This window comes from Pseudopodoces humilis, chromosome 2, assembly GCF_049639895.1.
Source record: "Pseudopodoces humilis isolate 2021_Gansu_Grassland_sample_001 chromosome 2, ASM4963989v1, whole genome shotgun sequence".
Taxonomy (NCBI): Eukaryota; Metazoa; Chordata; class Aves; order Passeriformes; family Paridae; genus Pseudopodoces; species Pseudopodoces humilis.
This window is the reverse complement of record NC_142201.1, coordinates 38,257,855-38,274,389: the sequence shown is the minus strand read 5'-3', so window position 1 is coordinate 38,274,389 and position 16,535 is coordinate 38,257,855. Positions and strand designations below refer to the sequence as shown.

General features: G+C 39.9%; 1 protein-coding gene across 2 annotated transcripts in view; it reads left to right on the top strand.

Annotated features, from left to right (window-relative positions):
• Positions 1 to 16,535, top strand: part of PCCA (propionyl-CoA carboxylase subunit alpha) — a 274,540-nt gene that overhangs the window by 192,848 nt on the left and 65,157 nt on the right. For both annotated transcript variants that reach the window (XM_088051153.1, XM_005516806.3), the window contains one exon: positions 11,080 to 11,178. In XM_088051153.1, coding sequence (XP_087907279.1) covers positions 11,080 to 11,178 — 99 coding nt within the window. The remainder of the gene's footprint in view (positions 1 to 11,079; positions 11,179 to 16,535) is intronic.

Below are 16,535 nucleotides of genomic sequence, written 5' to 3'. Positions count from 1 at the left end.
CTAATTCAAAGAGAATGTAGACTTGCTGCCATGGCAGTGCAATGGGAAAAGCAATTTAAACCAGTGGCAGCCTGTCTGAGCATCCACTGCAAATAACTAGGCCGAGATAGAATACAACTTCCACATATAATAAAGTGGTGCTTTTCTTTCTCATTAGCTGTTTTGGTGCCTGCTGATTTTGTTGGATCTCTGTATCAAGTTGTAAATGTTGTAAATGGTGTGTGAAATAAAACACTTCTCAGTTGATGGATATGATCCTTGTGATTACAAATGCTCTTCAGATTGCTGCGGTATGTTTTGTTTAGATCAGACATGGAAGTCTACCTAATGCATAATGTTCAGTTTAGAAAGGAGATAGAAAGAAGACCAGTAGGAACTGGTTTTTGATATTTTGATCTGGGTAGTAGTACTGGAAGTTCCTCACTGGCCAGTATTAATTCCCACCCCTCTCCTAATTATGAAAACAAAAATTGGAGACTAGAGACTTACATGTGACTTGTCAGCAGCACAGTGGAAATCAATGCAGTAATTCACTAATCCTTGACTCTAAGCTTGAGATCCAGCTTCTGGTGATACAGTGTATTTTTTTAAAAAAAATCTGTCTTAGCTTGCATATCCTTATTACATAGCTTTCACTGAATCAAATGAATATTGACTAAATGAATATATGTATTAGGTGAATACTTGAAAGAAATGTGCTTCAAAATGTGGTTTTTCTAAAAGGGTAGTATGAGTTTAGTCTGTCTTGTTTTGTAGTGGAACTTTGGTATGATAATGTCATTCTACTCTTCGAGAATTTATACTGTCAAGTGGGACAGGGCTTGGGATCTCTGTGTGCCTCTGAAGTGAAAGAATGGAAACTCGGCAGCTCAAAGTAATTTTGGAATCAGGCTTGCTTAATGATTTCAGTATATAGACAGGAATCATAACTCAATAGCTACTAAACCAACTCCATTTACTTTATCACCACATATTAATAGATGTGTTTTTAGCTCCCAGCATAATGCTCCTAGTCACCCAGATCTTGTCATTGGTCCCTATGATATGCCTGTGCTATGTTTTCAAGATAGAAAACAAGAATATATTCCACAGATTATTTTGTCAAACAAGGAAAGCTAAGTGCAGTGCAGCTTTCAAAGTGCCCAGTATGTACATGGTAGCAGCACTGAACCACCTGCATGATTTTCCAGCCATCTAGAAGCAATATCGGTAGACAGGTTGGAGTGTATTTAGCTGGGCAGAGCCAAGGCATTTGTCTCTCTAGAGCAAAGTGAAAAGGAAAGCAAGTAATGTTCTATCTTCTTTTCCACACTGATCCAATAATAGTAGACGCCCATATTCCCCAAACCAGCTGTACTTTTTGTGTCTGAAACTGTTGCCAGCAGATGTCAATTATTTTTAATCGCTGTTTCATTTTCTTGATGTATTTTTAACTTCTGCCCCCCACCCTTTTTTGTAGCCATAGTGGGCTCAGGCAGGTTAGAAGTAAGAGATGTCATTTTAATAACGACTCCGCAACGAAAACTGAAGGAGTAAAACAAAGCATTTGCTGCAGTGAAGTGTTTTTGTTGCATGCAGCCTCTCTACTAGGTTTTGCAGAGAGGATCACTTCCCTGGTGAATGCTTGAAGAAAGCCCTTGCTGATTAGAGGTGATGAAGGCCATCACTTCTCCCTCTCCTTTTGTTTTGATTCTGTTGTTGTTAAGCTGAGGAGCTGATGCCTGTTGTGTGCTCTTTTCCTTGGTCTCTATGCTGGCATGCTCCCATTTCTAAAGTGAGATCTACCAAAGCAGCTAATGGTAATTTGCATCTATAAGTGCTACTTTAAAGAAAAGAGAGATAATTTCAATGTGTGCACATGTGTTTGATTTATTCTAGTGGTTATGTGCTATTTGCTGCTCTTGTGATTGAGGACTGCCCATTCTGTGAATGTGCTTAATACTTTGAAAACTTGAAAGTTATGATGGCACCCCACACAATGTCAAAATGTGCATTTGAAGTAAAAGCCCAGCAATTCAGCTCATCTGGTCTTGTTCATAGCAGGTAAAAGGCTGCCTTGATGACACTTAGAGCAAATGAATTTCTCTCCTGCAGTCATGCACTGAATAAATTGCTTGATCTAGTTCGGTACAAAAGGACATGATCTATAAATAGTTAACAGAGCTTTCTTCAGGACAAGTGATCTATAGACTGGAACTCTCTCTTGGGGTCTTTTAAAAAAGTAAGTGCTGATATGAACAAAAGGAAAGTTTGTTTAAAAAAAAGGGCCTTTTTAATGAGATTGAAACTCACATACTTTAACTTCCTTTTGAAAGCATCTGGCCAACCACTTCAAAAGTCCAAAAGGCTAACCTTACAGTCACTTGAAGAAAAGAAAAAAGGTCAATCTGTTAATCTGATGTGAATATATTGTCAATAACTGAAAATATGAGATAAAACAGCTGGTTAATTTGAATCAAAGAAATTGCTGTCATATAAGCATCAGTGAATTCAATTTTTACAGTTTTAGGCTTAAAGGAACTTCTTTTTATGACATTTTAATACATTTGTCGATATACCACAATGTTGGCCACAGGGTCTCTCTCTGTCCTATATGCTCTTTCATGCACTTTTTTTGGCAATGAATATTGCAGGTTTTTAGACCATTGGTATTTGTGATAAGCAAAACTTCTAAGACATTTAAGTGTGCTAAAGGAAGCATCCATCTACTGAATTTCATCATGTGGAATTTTAAGGAGGAAGAAAAATTCTATAAAATCATAGACACATTAAGATTGAAAAATATGTCCAGGATCAATGAGTCCAACCTTTAATCGAACACACCTTGTTAGCTAGACCATAGCACAAAACCAGACTTTCCAGGGGCATGTTGTGGGAAACAGTACCAAAGGCTTTACTGAAGTCCAGGTAGGCAATATCCACAGTCTTTCCCTCATTCATACAAAGGAGGTGATAAAAGGAGACCAAATTGGTCAAGCAGGACCTGCCTTTCTTTAACTCATGCTGGCTGGGCCTGATGCTCTGGCTGTGCTGTGCCTGCCAAGTGATCATATTCCAGGTGATCTGTTCCATAACCTTCCCAGGCACTGAGGTCAGACTGATTGGCCTGTAGTTCCCCAACCCTTTTTTTGTCCAGGCATCACATTGGCCAACCTCCTGTCACCTGGAGCTGCCTCAGTGAACCAGGACTGATGATAAATGGTTGAGTGGCTTGGTGAGCTCCTCCACCAGCTCCCTCAGTGCCCCAGGATGGGTCCCATCAGCCCCATGGAGCTGTGGGTGTCTCAGAGGCACAGCAGGTCACAAACTGCTTCCTCCTGGACTGCAGGGGCTCTGCTCTGCTCCCTGTCCCTGACTGCCAGCTCAAGGGCTGCTTGGCCTGAGGAAAACCAGTCCTTCGGTTAAAGACTGAGGCAAGGAAGCTATTAAGTACCTCAGCCTTGGTTACACTGTTCCCCTCAGCATCCAATAAAGGATGGAGATTTTCCTTGGCCTTCCTTTTTGTTGTTAATGTATTTATAAAAACACTTTTTATTATACTTCACAGCAGTGGCCAGATTGAGTTCTAGCTGAGCTTTCGCCTTTCTAATTTTCTCTCTACGTGATTCTTGTACTCTTTCTGAGTTTGCTGCCCCTTCTTCCAAAGGTCATAAACTCTCATTTTTCCCCCCTGAGTTCCAGCAAAAGTTCCCTGTTCAGCCAGGCTGATCTTCTTCCCTGCCAGCTTGTCTTCCGGTACATAGTGATGGCCTGCTCTTGCACCTTTAAGATTTCCATCTTAAAAGTATGTCCAGCCTTTCTGGACCCTTTGTTAATAAGGGTGGTTTTCCAAGGGACTCTAAGTCATTAAGTTCTTTCTCACTGAGTTGAGAGCAGTCATCTCGAAAGTGCACTCAGTATGGATTTCCCTGCCTGTATGACCTGGGCATGTAAAGCTGGGGTTTTAGTGGCAGTATGCATGTGGGCCAGGATGGTGATGGTGACAAAGGGGCAGGTATGTGTTGCTGGTGTGGATGTCAATCCTGCCAGTGCCTCCAGGACCCTGCTAGCACCAGGACTGGCACTGGCAAGTGCAGTGTGTGCACATATGACTGGGCAGAGCTTAAGAGGCAGAGTGAGTGCTTGGAGGCCAGAAGGATCCTTAACTAGAGAGAAGAGACAACCATCTATTTAGGAATTCACCATTGTTTTGGGGAGAGCAAATCATTCTGTGCCTGCAGAAAAACTGAAAGCTAAGTGTCCAGACTAGGAAATCACTTGAGCAGGTGAACGTCACTGGCTTGATCAATTAAAAAAAAATTAAAATAGCGTAGTAGAGTCCCCTGATCTAGATGAGGAAGTAGACTAAGATTTCTCTAAACAACTGAAGGAAATCTCTGTCACAGGATGTGCTCGTCACAAGGGACCCTGATGTCTTCTGGAAGGACAACATGTGGGATGAATGCTGGAAGGTTTCTGAAGGATGTTTGGGATAGCTATTTGATACTGGTACTGGATAGGTGAACTGGTGTTGACATGCCCAGATCTGTGACTCGCTTCCGAGGAAGAACTGGTTGAAGAGGTGATACCAAAGATAGTCTTGGCTGTAACAGCCATGAAATAAATGGTTGTTGATTAGGATACTGAAAGAAATGAAGAAAAAGATTGGCAGGGTACAGATCCTGGACACCAGACTAGTGGATCTTGATGTATTCTTTATTTATGCAAGGTGCTGCACTTGTGCTGGGACAGCTTCATATATCAGTACAGGCTGGGGGATAAATGGATGGAAAGCAGCCATGCTGAGAAGCATTTGGAGGAGATGCAGGATGAGAGGCTTCAGGGGAGCCAGTAGTATCATGGACTGCATCAAAAACGGCATGGCCAGCAGGTCAAGGAAAGTGATGCTGTCTCTCTGCTCTCGTGAGATCCCATTTGAAGTGGCATCAACCTGACAGACTTCTATGATAAACTGACAGGATTTGTGGTCTAGGAGAGAACAATGAATGTAGTTTGCCTTGACTTTAATAAGTCTTTTGGCATGATCTCACCCAGCAGGACAAAAAGCCAGTTGAGTGGTCAGACTCAGTGGGCTATGGTTAATGGGTTGTACTCTGCTCAGAGGTCACCAAGGGACTGGAAGGGTCTGTATTGTGATCATTCGTGTTCCACAACCGTATCAATACCTGGAGGGAGCAGTGGGAGTGTGCAGTCCTAAGATCTGCAGAAGACAGAATTGGGGAAAGTGCTCAATGCAGTCAAGGGCAATGCTGCCACCCAGTGGGACCTAGGCAGGCAAGAGGAATGGGCTAATGGGAACTTTGTAAAACTAACCAAAGTCAATGTCTGTCTTGTAGTGTATTTTATGTGGTCTGAGTTTTGAGTAGAAGGATCTAATGACCTCCCTCTATCTGCAGACTACACCTCTGTTAATACAGCACAGGGTGCTGATAGCAACTTTTGGTGCCAGTCACTGCTGACTCAGTCACGTCCTGCTAACATGCCTGCCCACATCTTCAAGTCCTCCACAGAGCTGCTCCCTCTGAGCCAGTCAGGTCACAATGTATCTTTGCTATGGGTTCATCCTCCTCACATGTTGGACTTCAAAATTAGTCTTGAATTTCACAAAGTTTTCATTAGCCCCTTCCTCTTGCCTGTCCAGGCCTCCTGGATTTCAAGAGGGCTTTCAAATGTTTAACCCAGTTTTGTGCCATCTGTAAACTTGACAAGAGTATACTGTCACCTCTTCCAGGACATGGTCCTGGAAAATGTCAAACACTTTGAGAGTAATCAGATCCTGGGTCACTAGCAAATATAGTCTAAAGAACAGCAGATAAAGCATATACAAGAAGGAGCTTAACTAGTAAGAACTGCCCACATGGGAAATCTTACTGGGTTTCTTTGCATTTATGCATCATTCATTTGTATTTATGAATGACAACATGTGAAGTACTATTTGGTTGCTGCTATATCCTAATGTGGCAAGTATGAGTCTGATTTTGTTCAAGGTTCTTAAAGACAATGTGGGGAAGTTAGAGCAAGTTGTGTAAGAAGACCCAGTAGTTTCCAAGACAACTCTTCAAATTACCACGTGTTCTTAGAGGCTCCAGGTAGCCAGTAATTTTCATGATAAGGAAGTGTGTTGTGGTTATTTGCTACAGGAAAATACAGATGCAAGATAGTGTTTGAACTCTTCTGCTGACTGTGAAATATTTTTTTACATTAAAAACTAGCAAAATATTTAACAGAGTGCCTGAGGTTTCATGCATCATGCTTCTAAAGGAAGTCTTGGGCTCATCAGCCCCATAAAGACTTCCTCACATTCTTGAGGTTGCATGGGACTGCAAAAAGTAAGGGACGATAGCTTTGAAAGAGGACAGTTTCCACTTGGGTTTTCTCTTCCATTCCCATGTGTTTCTCCATTGGCTGGACAGTAGATTAGATGAGAATTTCATGCACTTTGTGAAAACTGGGAACCAAAAGCTGCTTTATCCAGCTCAATTTGGCTTAGTCTGAGGACACTGCAGACTGTTACTGAATATTACTGCCTATGGCTGGACCTTCTGTTGCCACACTGTGCTACAAGTTCTCTGGTCACCCCCTCTTCTGCACAAGCAGCAATACCTATGCTTTACCTGATCCGTAAAAATGCAAAGATTCTCCTTGCTGTTTTGGCATGGATAGTGTGGTTACCAGTGTTGGAGGCAAGCACTCTTCTGCTTTAGACAGTTACTTTTTCCACAGAAGAGGTGAGTTTTATGTAGGTTTGAACAAAGTCCTCAAACATATAAGCTACCTCACATTTACAAGAGTTATGCTTGCTGTTACTTGCAGGAATGATTTTTTAAGGTTCACTTTGTAGAGTGCTGCCCACTGGATGTGCCTTAGATTAATGCCAGTTGAAGGGAGTGGAGGCTATGACAGCGAGTATTCCTGTATATCCTGTGAAGAGTAATGTTTGGTTTCCTGAAAAGTATATCTTCATATGCAGCTGTCTTGATCAGAGAAAGACTTCAGCAAGGCAGGTCTGCAGAGGGTGATTTTTCATTTTGTAGATTCTGATTGATTAGAGAATGCCATCACTTCCTTTATAGCAAGGGGTAGAATTAAGAGCTGTAAGTACTATGACTAAGGATGGCATAGCCAAGTAGTTAGGGCCAGGACTCTTGAGTTAAACACCATGCTGAGAGGCAGAATTGAAACCATGGGATTAAATCAGCAGACTTAAGTTAGTCAGACTCAAGGCTGGCATGAAGGACTTCAGACATAATGTTTTGAAGCATCAGGCAGGAAACAAATGCTTCAGCTGCCCTCTAGTCTCCTGGAAAACCACCTTCATTTCCAGGAGAAAAGAAGTGACATGTGCCAGATGTACGCGAGACTTTGCATTAGTAAATTAACAGGGCTATAACACTCAGGCTTGTGCTGCCTTCTTTAATTGCCTGACATGCACACAGAATGCCAAATTATGTTCGCTGAAGGAAATTGAATGCAGATTATGCTTTGCAGCTCTTTGCACTATTGGCTAGCTGGTACCTATCATGCTGAACATCAGGAACTCACTCCACAAGAGGTGAAAGGGCTGCTACTTGTGTAGTTCAGGTGCATGCCAGAGAAAGTCTGCAAAGTTGTGACAGTGGGGTAAGCTGTTGACCTTTTTCTAGCATTGTGTCTTGGACTTGTCACTCTTCTTTCTGAGACCTCGTTTATGGTAGATTTTGAATTGGAAATAATTGTAAAGGACTGTGGCTGGTTTTATCTTTTATGTCCTCACATAGGGACAAATGAACCTTTTAAAAAAGGAATAATTCACCACCACTATGTCATGTGGATGTAGTGCAGCAATGCAGTCAGTTACTGTAGATGCACATACACATATGTGTATACTTGGAACTGAGTAGTTAAGGATAAATCTAGACTGTATAGGTGTGGTGTAAAGCACAATGTGACCCACTGCAGGAGTGAATTGACTAGGATCTTCTTCCTGCCATTCAAGTGTGTTAGCATCCATTGAATGGGGATTTGTTCTTGGCTGTCGTAGGAGCACAGAAACAAAATAAGATGGGAAGTAGTCAATGTAATGTCATTAGTTAATCCCCATGTCCCCCCCCCATTACACCCTGAAAACCCCCAACCCCACAAGCCTAAAGCAAAAAGGTCCTGGGTTTATTATTGCAGTATATATTAGGTTCAGTTATGATACCCATTGCTAGAGGAAGAATGAAGGCAAATGCAAACTTCTGACAAGTTCTTGGACTATATTCTTTCTTCCTTTGTTTCTACCTGCTAGCCTTGCTTGGCTGTTGAGCTGCAGAAAGAAGGTTTGCTCTGTTAGATAAAGTATTGGTTTGATTTCAATCCCCATCTGGTTTTTGGCACACCATGTCCCGCCTTCCCCTCCACTTCCTCCTTTTCCCTCATTTGTAGTAAAAGTACATGATAACTACATGGTAAATATCTTATCCTTAGTCCTTGTTCATTTGCTCTGGTATCTTGATGTCCTGTCTTTGTCATCCTACCTATCAGAGCATAGATAGCCAAGTTTTCTTGGGATTCTCTTGGCTTTGCATCATCAGTTATTACACGTGGTGCTAATAATGAAAAGGTGGTGGGGTCGATCCCTGTACAGACCAGACCATTAACTTTAAGAGTTCAACTCAATGATCCTTGTGGATCCCTTCCAGCTAGGAATATTCTGTGATTTCTGTGATCTTCCCCAGTTGCACATACCATGGTGAGTTGCAGGTGAAGGCAGCTAAGACCGTGTAGCTCCATTCTGTGAGAAGACTGCAGTTTATGGGATAAGCATTAGTTCATATAACCTTTTCCCTGACCCTTTATTCTTTCTTGAGTAGAGAAACCACAATAGTGGCAATGTATTATCTGCTGGTTTCTGTATTGCACATAAGCAGCCTAGAGTGCCACAGTTTGTTTAGACTTAGTATCTGCTTGCTCTCTCCTTTCAGGGTGGTTTCCACCAGAAATGTTTTGATACTAATGTCATCTGGAATCAAGAACAGTGAGACTTGTGTAGGCTGTTTTGAAGGATTTTGGACAGGTTATTTACCACTGTGACATACTTGGTTTACTCCTCTTTTGCTCATCTGTACAGTAACAAAAGAGCTAATGATTAAATTGAGTTTGTTGTGGAGGTATTGACTTGTGTCCTGCCCCTGGAACAGCCTTTGCTAGAACTGTAGATAGCAGCTATAGATTTTCTCCGAGGCTGCATGTAAATCCTACGCTGCCACAAGCAGTATGGTGTGTACCTGAAGGTTTTTTTGATGACCAGTAGCCTGGTCTGCTTTGATGCTGTCTCACCTCTACCCCCGGAGACACATGGTAAATGATGTTTTCAGACCCAGACTTCAATGCAGACAGTCTTTCTCTGGTTTTAGCAATAGTGACAGAACTTTTTAAATAATTGCCTTACCAAAATTCAGTTGGTAATCAAAGAGGGTAGAGACAGAGCGCTGGATTTGCTTTTCTTCATTTGGAAAGTCTTTTTCAGATGTTTCTCCTGTTCTCAATAAAGAGAACAGTGTTTGCTGATGCACATTTGCTGAGTGTGAGCTGGTTTCACCAGAGTGTTCCAGCTGCTCTGCAGTGCTCTGGAAATGCAAACCAGCTGCAGGTCTGGTTTAACTCAAGCCAGGTTTGTGGCTGGTTTGCATCACTGAAGCAGTGTAAAGTACCTGAAGCATGCCAGCTAATCTGGCCTATTGGTGAACCATTATAAATGACTTGTTTTTCTTCTTGTTCTTTACATGTAACTTTATTTATAGTCAAAGCCCATGGAAATAGTGTAGATTGTATCATTAAGGCAAACTTTGTGTTCTAAACTGAGGTCTATAAAATTAGAGGTTTTTTTTTAAGCCAGAACTTTTTCTTCTTAACTGAAATAAATTTATCAAATTACACATTGCTTCTCTTTACTTCTCTGCTATAGATTTCTTTTAAGATGCTGCTTGTTATTATTATTAGATCAAATAATGGTAAGTCTGAGACGTAAAAGAGTAGGCTTTATAAGTTTCATTTTGCAAAAGGCATGCTCAGCTTTTATTCTAAATGCATTGAACTTTTTTCTAGTTTACTGAGAATGTATGCAATAGTTGTATCATTATCACTATTGTCTGAAATTTACTGGTTAGAAAATACTTGGGAGATTTTGAGAGAGGAAGAAAATTGGCCAACCATGATTTTTCTTCTGTTTATAGTAAATTATAGAACTGAAATAATAGTTACCTACCTTCAGTAGTATGAGTGTTCAAAACATGTCATAAATATTAATCACCAATTATATTATTCCATATGTAATAATATTTATAACCATCTCTTTTTCTGAGGCTGTTATAGTGTTGAATGCGTGATGTGTGTTCTTAAAACAGTATAATGCAACAGAAGAATGATGGAAGTGTCATTACAGCTATGCTGATCTACACTTTTTTCAGAATCCAGAATTATTTCTTTTCACCTAGAATTTTTTTGTATAATGAATATGATATGATTAAAAAAACCCCACTTTCTGGATAAGCATATTGGCATTCAAGTCAGAAATTGTATTTCTCTGATCAGCTGTATATTGAAAGAAAACATGTCAGAATTTGCAAAGTTTTTCTAGACTTCGAAGTGCCGAAGAATTAATTACTGCCTCATATTAATTAAGATAACAATGCAAAGCCCTTCATTAGAAGCATAGGAAAAGTTCTTCCTTGGTCCTTGGAGAGAATATTATATGCAAGCCCTGTTGTGTGGGTTGCAAGGTGTCACTGGAATTTATATGCATTACTTGTCTAATTGCAGTAAATGTAGCATGTCCAGATAGGTTTAAAAGTTGGATGGCTGTTTGTTACTTGCTGGAAATCACTTGAAACCTTGCTACTCAGAGGCAGCTGTTCACAGGTCCTTCACCTCTCCCCAGAGATAGCTGGAAGACTCTGTTGTTGTTGGACCCTGTCTTTTATGGCAGAAGCAGTAAACATGACAGGTTGTTTGGGAGCCATCTGTTTTAAAATGGTTGCTGCTTTGTATGCAGTAATGAACTTGAGATCAGTTTTCTGTCTGTCTTCATAGTAACAGCCTTGTTTGGTGTCACAACAGGTGGAAGTTGATGGGATGAAACTAAATGTGACCAGCGAGTGGAACCTGGCTTCACCCTTGTTGTCTGTCACCATTGACGGCACTCAGAGGACTATACAGGTAATCTAACCAAAGGCTCTTTGGGCATACAAATAATACTGAAACATGGGGGCTGAACTTGCTGCATCATAAAAATTATGTGATGTTGTACAAACAGCAGAATGTTTCTACTTTGACACAAATTCGCTCCACTAAAGCTCTGGATGCACTCAAAGTTACTTATCTAGAATTTTGAGTATCTTGCCTTTAAAGAGAAGTTCCTTATTTAGAAAGAAGTTTACTCCAGCTTACAGGCGGTCTTCATTTAGTGGCTTGTGAGGAGACAGAATTTCTTAATCATGTAAAAAATAAGAAATGGTTTACTGCAAAAAACAAACCAAAAAAACTCATCAACCGAAACAAAACCAAAAAAACTCCTTCCTAACCTAACCCACAACAAAACCCCACATGGAAACCTACACTAAAATTTTGAATGGTGTGAGTGATACACTTTTGGGCCTTTGCAGTTTGAAAGTCACAGAGCAGCACGTCTCCCATGTAGCATATTTTTTTTATACTTACAAGAAATATGATTAGTTCCATGACTTGAGAAGATAAACATAGAAAACATCCCAAACTTAGTTGGCTCTAAGAAAAGAGGACTGAAAAGCTTTAAGTGGTTGTATTTTCTTTCCTTCTGAACTCCACACACCAGAGAATGCTTTTCTAAATGTAACCTCAGTCAGGACTTACACATGTGTTGACAAATCATTTATTTAGAAATATCTATTGATCCTGGCAATAATGAAAAACAAATCAAAACATACTGAAAGTATTTTTCTACATACAATGGTATCTATTTCCTGTACATTTATCAGTGATACAATGGTCAGATTTCTCATAATTTAGAATGAAATGTGTGAATTGAGTTTTTTCATTTATACTCCTGGTAAAATTACCCTTACCAACTGGAAATACTATATTTGTTTTGATTGAATTTAAAAGACTGCAACTTGAAAATAAAAAATTATTATATCTTTCAAGGTTAGTATTGCCTGAGAGTGAAATTTTCATTATGTTCCCAAGTAAATTCTGGATTTAAGTTCTGCAGATTTCTTGAGAGGTTTTTGCCAGCTTCAAGGAGTGAGTATATCTAAAATAATTTTCTATTTTTATGTGTGTCTTTCTTTTTTACTATTTTAATACTGGACCATTTTTGTGCCATTTTACAAAATACATTCCTAATTTTGAACAGGAAAAAATACCAATGTATGAATCTGTAAAACCTGCCTAGGTGAAGAGCATTACATTTAGAATGGATAACTGTTCACAAGACCTCATTGCTAACTATATTACTATATGAGTCAATATATAAGTAACAGTAGTAGCAACATTTAGCTAAAAATAGTTGAATTGGCACATAAAATTAGTTTCAAAATTAATGATCATATGATCTGAAGAAGCTTTCTTCTAGGAGCTGAGCCAGCAGTAGTGTTCCTTGCACTCCCAGAGTATGACAAAACCCTATGAAGTACTGCAGATCTAGCCACAGCAACATGCAATGAGCTGACTGCATAGTATCTAGCCAGCAGAATGTGGAATAAGCACATATGTTGTTTCCTTCTCAGATTTTATCTGCCTTTGCTTTTAGCAAGGAAACTCAGTAGCTTGAGAAGTTATTAATCTTTTAGTGTATATATGTAAATTTATGGGAACCTTAAACTTGACCTTTGATAGTCACTCACTGGAATCAAAATTGCTTTTTTGGTTATATATTTCTGCAGACTTGCCCCACTGCAAGAACCAAATTAGACATGTGTGTTCCTCTAGGTCAATTTGTCTCCAAAAGCAATTGACCCCTGAGTCTTGAAGCATCTTCTTTCTGCAAAACTTAGCCCTAGAGCCATTTAAGCAACAAATATGGATGAATTGAATAATTCCAGCTGTGCTGTATTAATTTTCAGCCAATCTAATTTTTCTTCATACTTGGTTTAATTCTTCTAAATTTGCTTAACCAAATATAATCTTTGTGTATGTTTTATTTCTTTGAAGGTTTGATTTATGCACCTTTGGCTCAATCCTGCAGTCTGGTCACATTCTAGCAAAGCACTTAAGCATAGAAACAGGGTATAAATAATTTTAAAATGTTTTGGTTTGAAATATATTTATGTAAATTATAGTCTAGGCATTCAAATTTTTGCATATCTGTTGCATGTTTAAAAATAAGTTATATTAAGCACACTTCTTTATTTTCACTCCTCTGCTAAAGGCTCAATGAGAATTAGAGCAAAGCAGAACACCAACTCTGCTGCAGAGTTAGGAAGGGCCTTTGAGTTTAAAACCCACATTTTCTAGAGTATGGGACCTGAGTGCCTGAGGAGAAGTATATGCCCTGGTCACAGTCTGTCTAGTGCATACCAGGGCACAGCAAGGATGTGTGGCAGCCCCCCTCCTCCTGCTTTTGTTTCCTGTGTGAGGAAGCCCATCTGTGTGCAGCAGATGGGAGCTGCAGAGTGCCTGGCCAGGTCCCCAGATGAGAGGGGACCAGAACCCTGGGGTACACTGTAGGTCCTGTGGCTGCAGCATAAGGGCTCTGAAATCATTGTGCTGCTTTGGGTTCATGTGAAATCCATAGGATGTTATACAAAGCGATGACGTGGTGAAAACTTGGGATCATTTGAGCAGGAGATTTCTGAGATACAGTCTCCAGGGAACGGGGGGTGTGGGCAGACCCCATGGCATTTCTTGTAGTACTCATATTTTATCATGGGAGATTTTTTGTGGCTGTTTTTAGTAGTTCCTCAGTTAATCCCAGTTTCTCAGCATTTTCTCTACTTACGACTAAACTCTACCTCTGATTTTGTGAGGCTTGACCTACATCCTGGTGTAGGATTTTGTTCACCAAGCAAATGACATTTTTTTTGTACAGAAATACTTCACCAAAATGGCTTCTCATACTTGTTTCAAAAAATGTTAGTGACTTAGAATTTGGCTTACACCTAGCTATATTATGAATTTGGACTTGGCATTTGCTGAAAATCAAAGAACTATAGAAAATACAGTTCCAATACACCTTCCTCAGATTTGAATGGATTGGGTTTTATTAATTGCAAATGCATGTTTAAAATACTCATATATATAAAACAGAATTTGAATATGTTATCACCTTTTAGGAAATACTTAGAATAAAAATTAATAATGATTCCTGTGAAGAGTAAGTGGAAAAGTGGAGGTTGATTTGAATTGGGGAAAGGAAAAATAAGAATTCTAGTGGAAACTGGGAGGGAGAATGGTGGCTCAGTATGGTATCCTGGAAAACAATGACAGTTGAAAGAAAGACAACAGGCATAATTTGGGATGATTAGGGCATTTTTACTTCTCTGTTTCTCCTCCCATATACAAGTAAACTAGATTTCATTGAGCCCTGTGCCTGCGGAAATTGTCTATGATCTGTTCTGTCTCCCAGTGTGAACTGGGGAACAGGTGGAAGGAAGGAATAAACTGTCTTTTTCCATAGAGTTTGAACATCTTTTATTCCTCATGGGAACTAGAATCTAAGGGGACCTCAAGACAAATCAAGGAATCCATGCAGTCTATCAAATGGGCTTCAACCTAACTGCAGCTCTGTCCTTACTAGTCAGGTTGCAAGTGTGTTGCCTTCTGCTGGGACACTGCACAGGAAGACCAGGTATCCACAGGGTGAGCAGGTTGCTCAAGGAAAAAGTGCATCTGGTAGATCCTCAAAGCAACAGCTACTTGTGTTTGAGCAAGTTCTCTAAAACCACCCCTCCAGCCTATCAGATTTTGAGGCTGCTCTATGGCAATGCTACATGGACAAATTTTACAACTGCTTAGTGCTGTTGATTCCTGTGCCTTCATTGATCCCACCATCAAATACCCACCTCATCCTTAAATACCTTTTACTTGCAGATAGTTCCCTGTAGCAAAAACATGCTGATCCAGAACCACAGATTGTTTAGTTTGAATTATTTGTCACCTTTTCTACCCCTTAGTCCCCTTAGATCATATGCACCCGGCCTTTTCACTGCCAAGGTGTTGGGCCCACAGCTCTGCTCTCTTGCTGTTATGAAACCTTCTACCCTCTAAAGGTAGTGTAGGCATTCTGCCTGGACCCTAGAAGACTTTTTGTTGCTTTTGGCACCTTCAGCAAAGCAATTTTACAGTAGCACTGGTGATACTTCCTGTTTTGTATTTCCTGGCTTCCAGAGAATTAGTCTCTGATGAACTGAAGCTCTGTAGGATGTAGAGAGAACTCAACTGGACAAAGTCCTGGGCAGTTCAGTACCACTTGGACGTTAGCCTTGCTTTGAACAGGGAACATGACTACCTGATTTCCAGCGGTCCCTTCCAGCATAACTGTTCTGTGTCTGTTGGGCATCCCAAACTCTACAGTGAAGAGGTCTTTGTCAGTCACAGTAAGGTGTAATTAAGAGTGTAATGGAGTTGCTAAACAAGAACATGATCCTGTAAAGCTGAAATCATCAGTCTCAAGCTTCAAGTGCTTTTGTGAATGAAATAGATGAAGATTTATCAGGGGACCTTTCTCTACTTAGTGTTAAAGGGATTCTGGTGATGGCATCACTTATTTTTTCATTTAATTTATTTATTGCATCAACAATTGCAGCAGGAGTAGTATATTCTGCATCCCAGGGTATGACAAATATAAGTGCTTCTCTGATACAATGTTTCTTTAGATTATTATTTTGGTCTATAATAACAGAAAAAAATGAGACTGCTGTAGGTTATGAAGTCTTTGTTCCAGGGAAATGTCTGACAGAAGAACAAAGCCTTTGCCCAAGTATTTATTTCCTACAACTCTTTAGAGACTTTTTTCATATGTGTAATTTTTTTACTTTTATAAGAAAAATTACCTTTTTGTCATGTTGCTGTTTTGAGATCTCAGATGTAATCTGTGATAATGATAGGATACATTATATAGGTTTTCAATCTAAAGTACCATTACCTCAGAACACTTATTTTCTTAACTCCTGGAAATTATTTTGGGAAGGTTTAGTGAGCAGTGTTCATGACTGCTTGACAGTCCATTTTTTAGTGCTGTGCAATTACTGCACATACTCTGTTGTTGTCCTTTAACCATGATTTCAAAATTACTCTTGCTAGGTTGTCTCCAGAAGAAGGACTCAGAATGATGTGCAGACATTTGGTTATCCTATACCCACATACTGTACTTCTGGGTTTGAGAAAATCCAGTGTGAGCCCCAGCACGGAATTCCTGATGGCCAACATTGATTAACCTGTAGCTCACTGCCTGTTTTTTTTTGCAGCCTGTTCCATTTATTGGTAACCTAGCCAAATTTGGTATAGACTTCTTGTCCACGGTTCAAGTGCAGAATATCTGAATGGAAGGGAAAAATTAAAGGGAATAAAAGCTACAGCTAGAAGAACTACCTTTATCA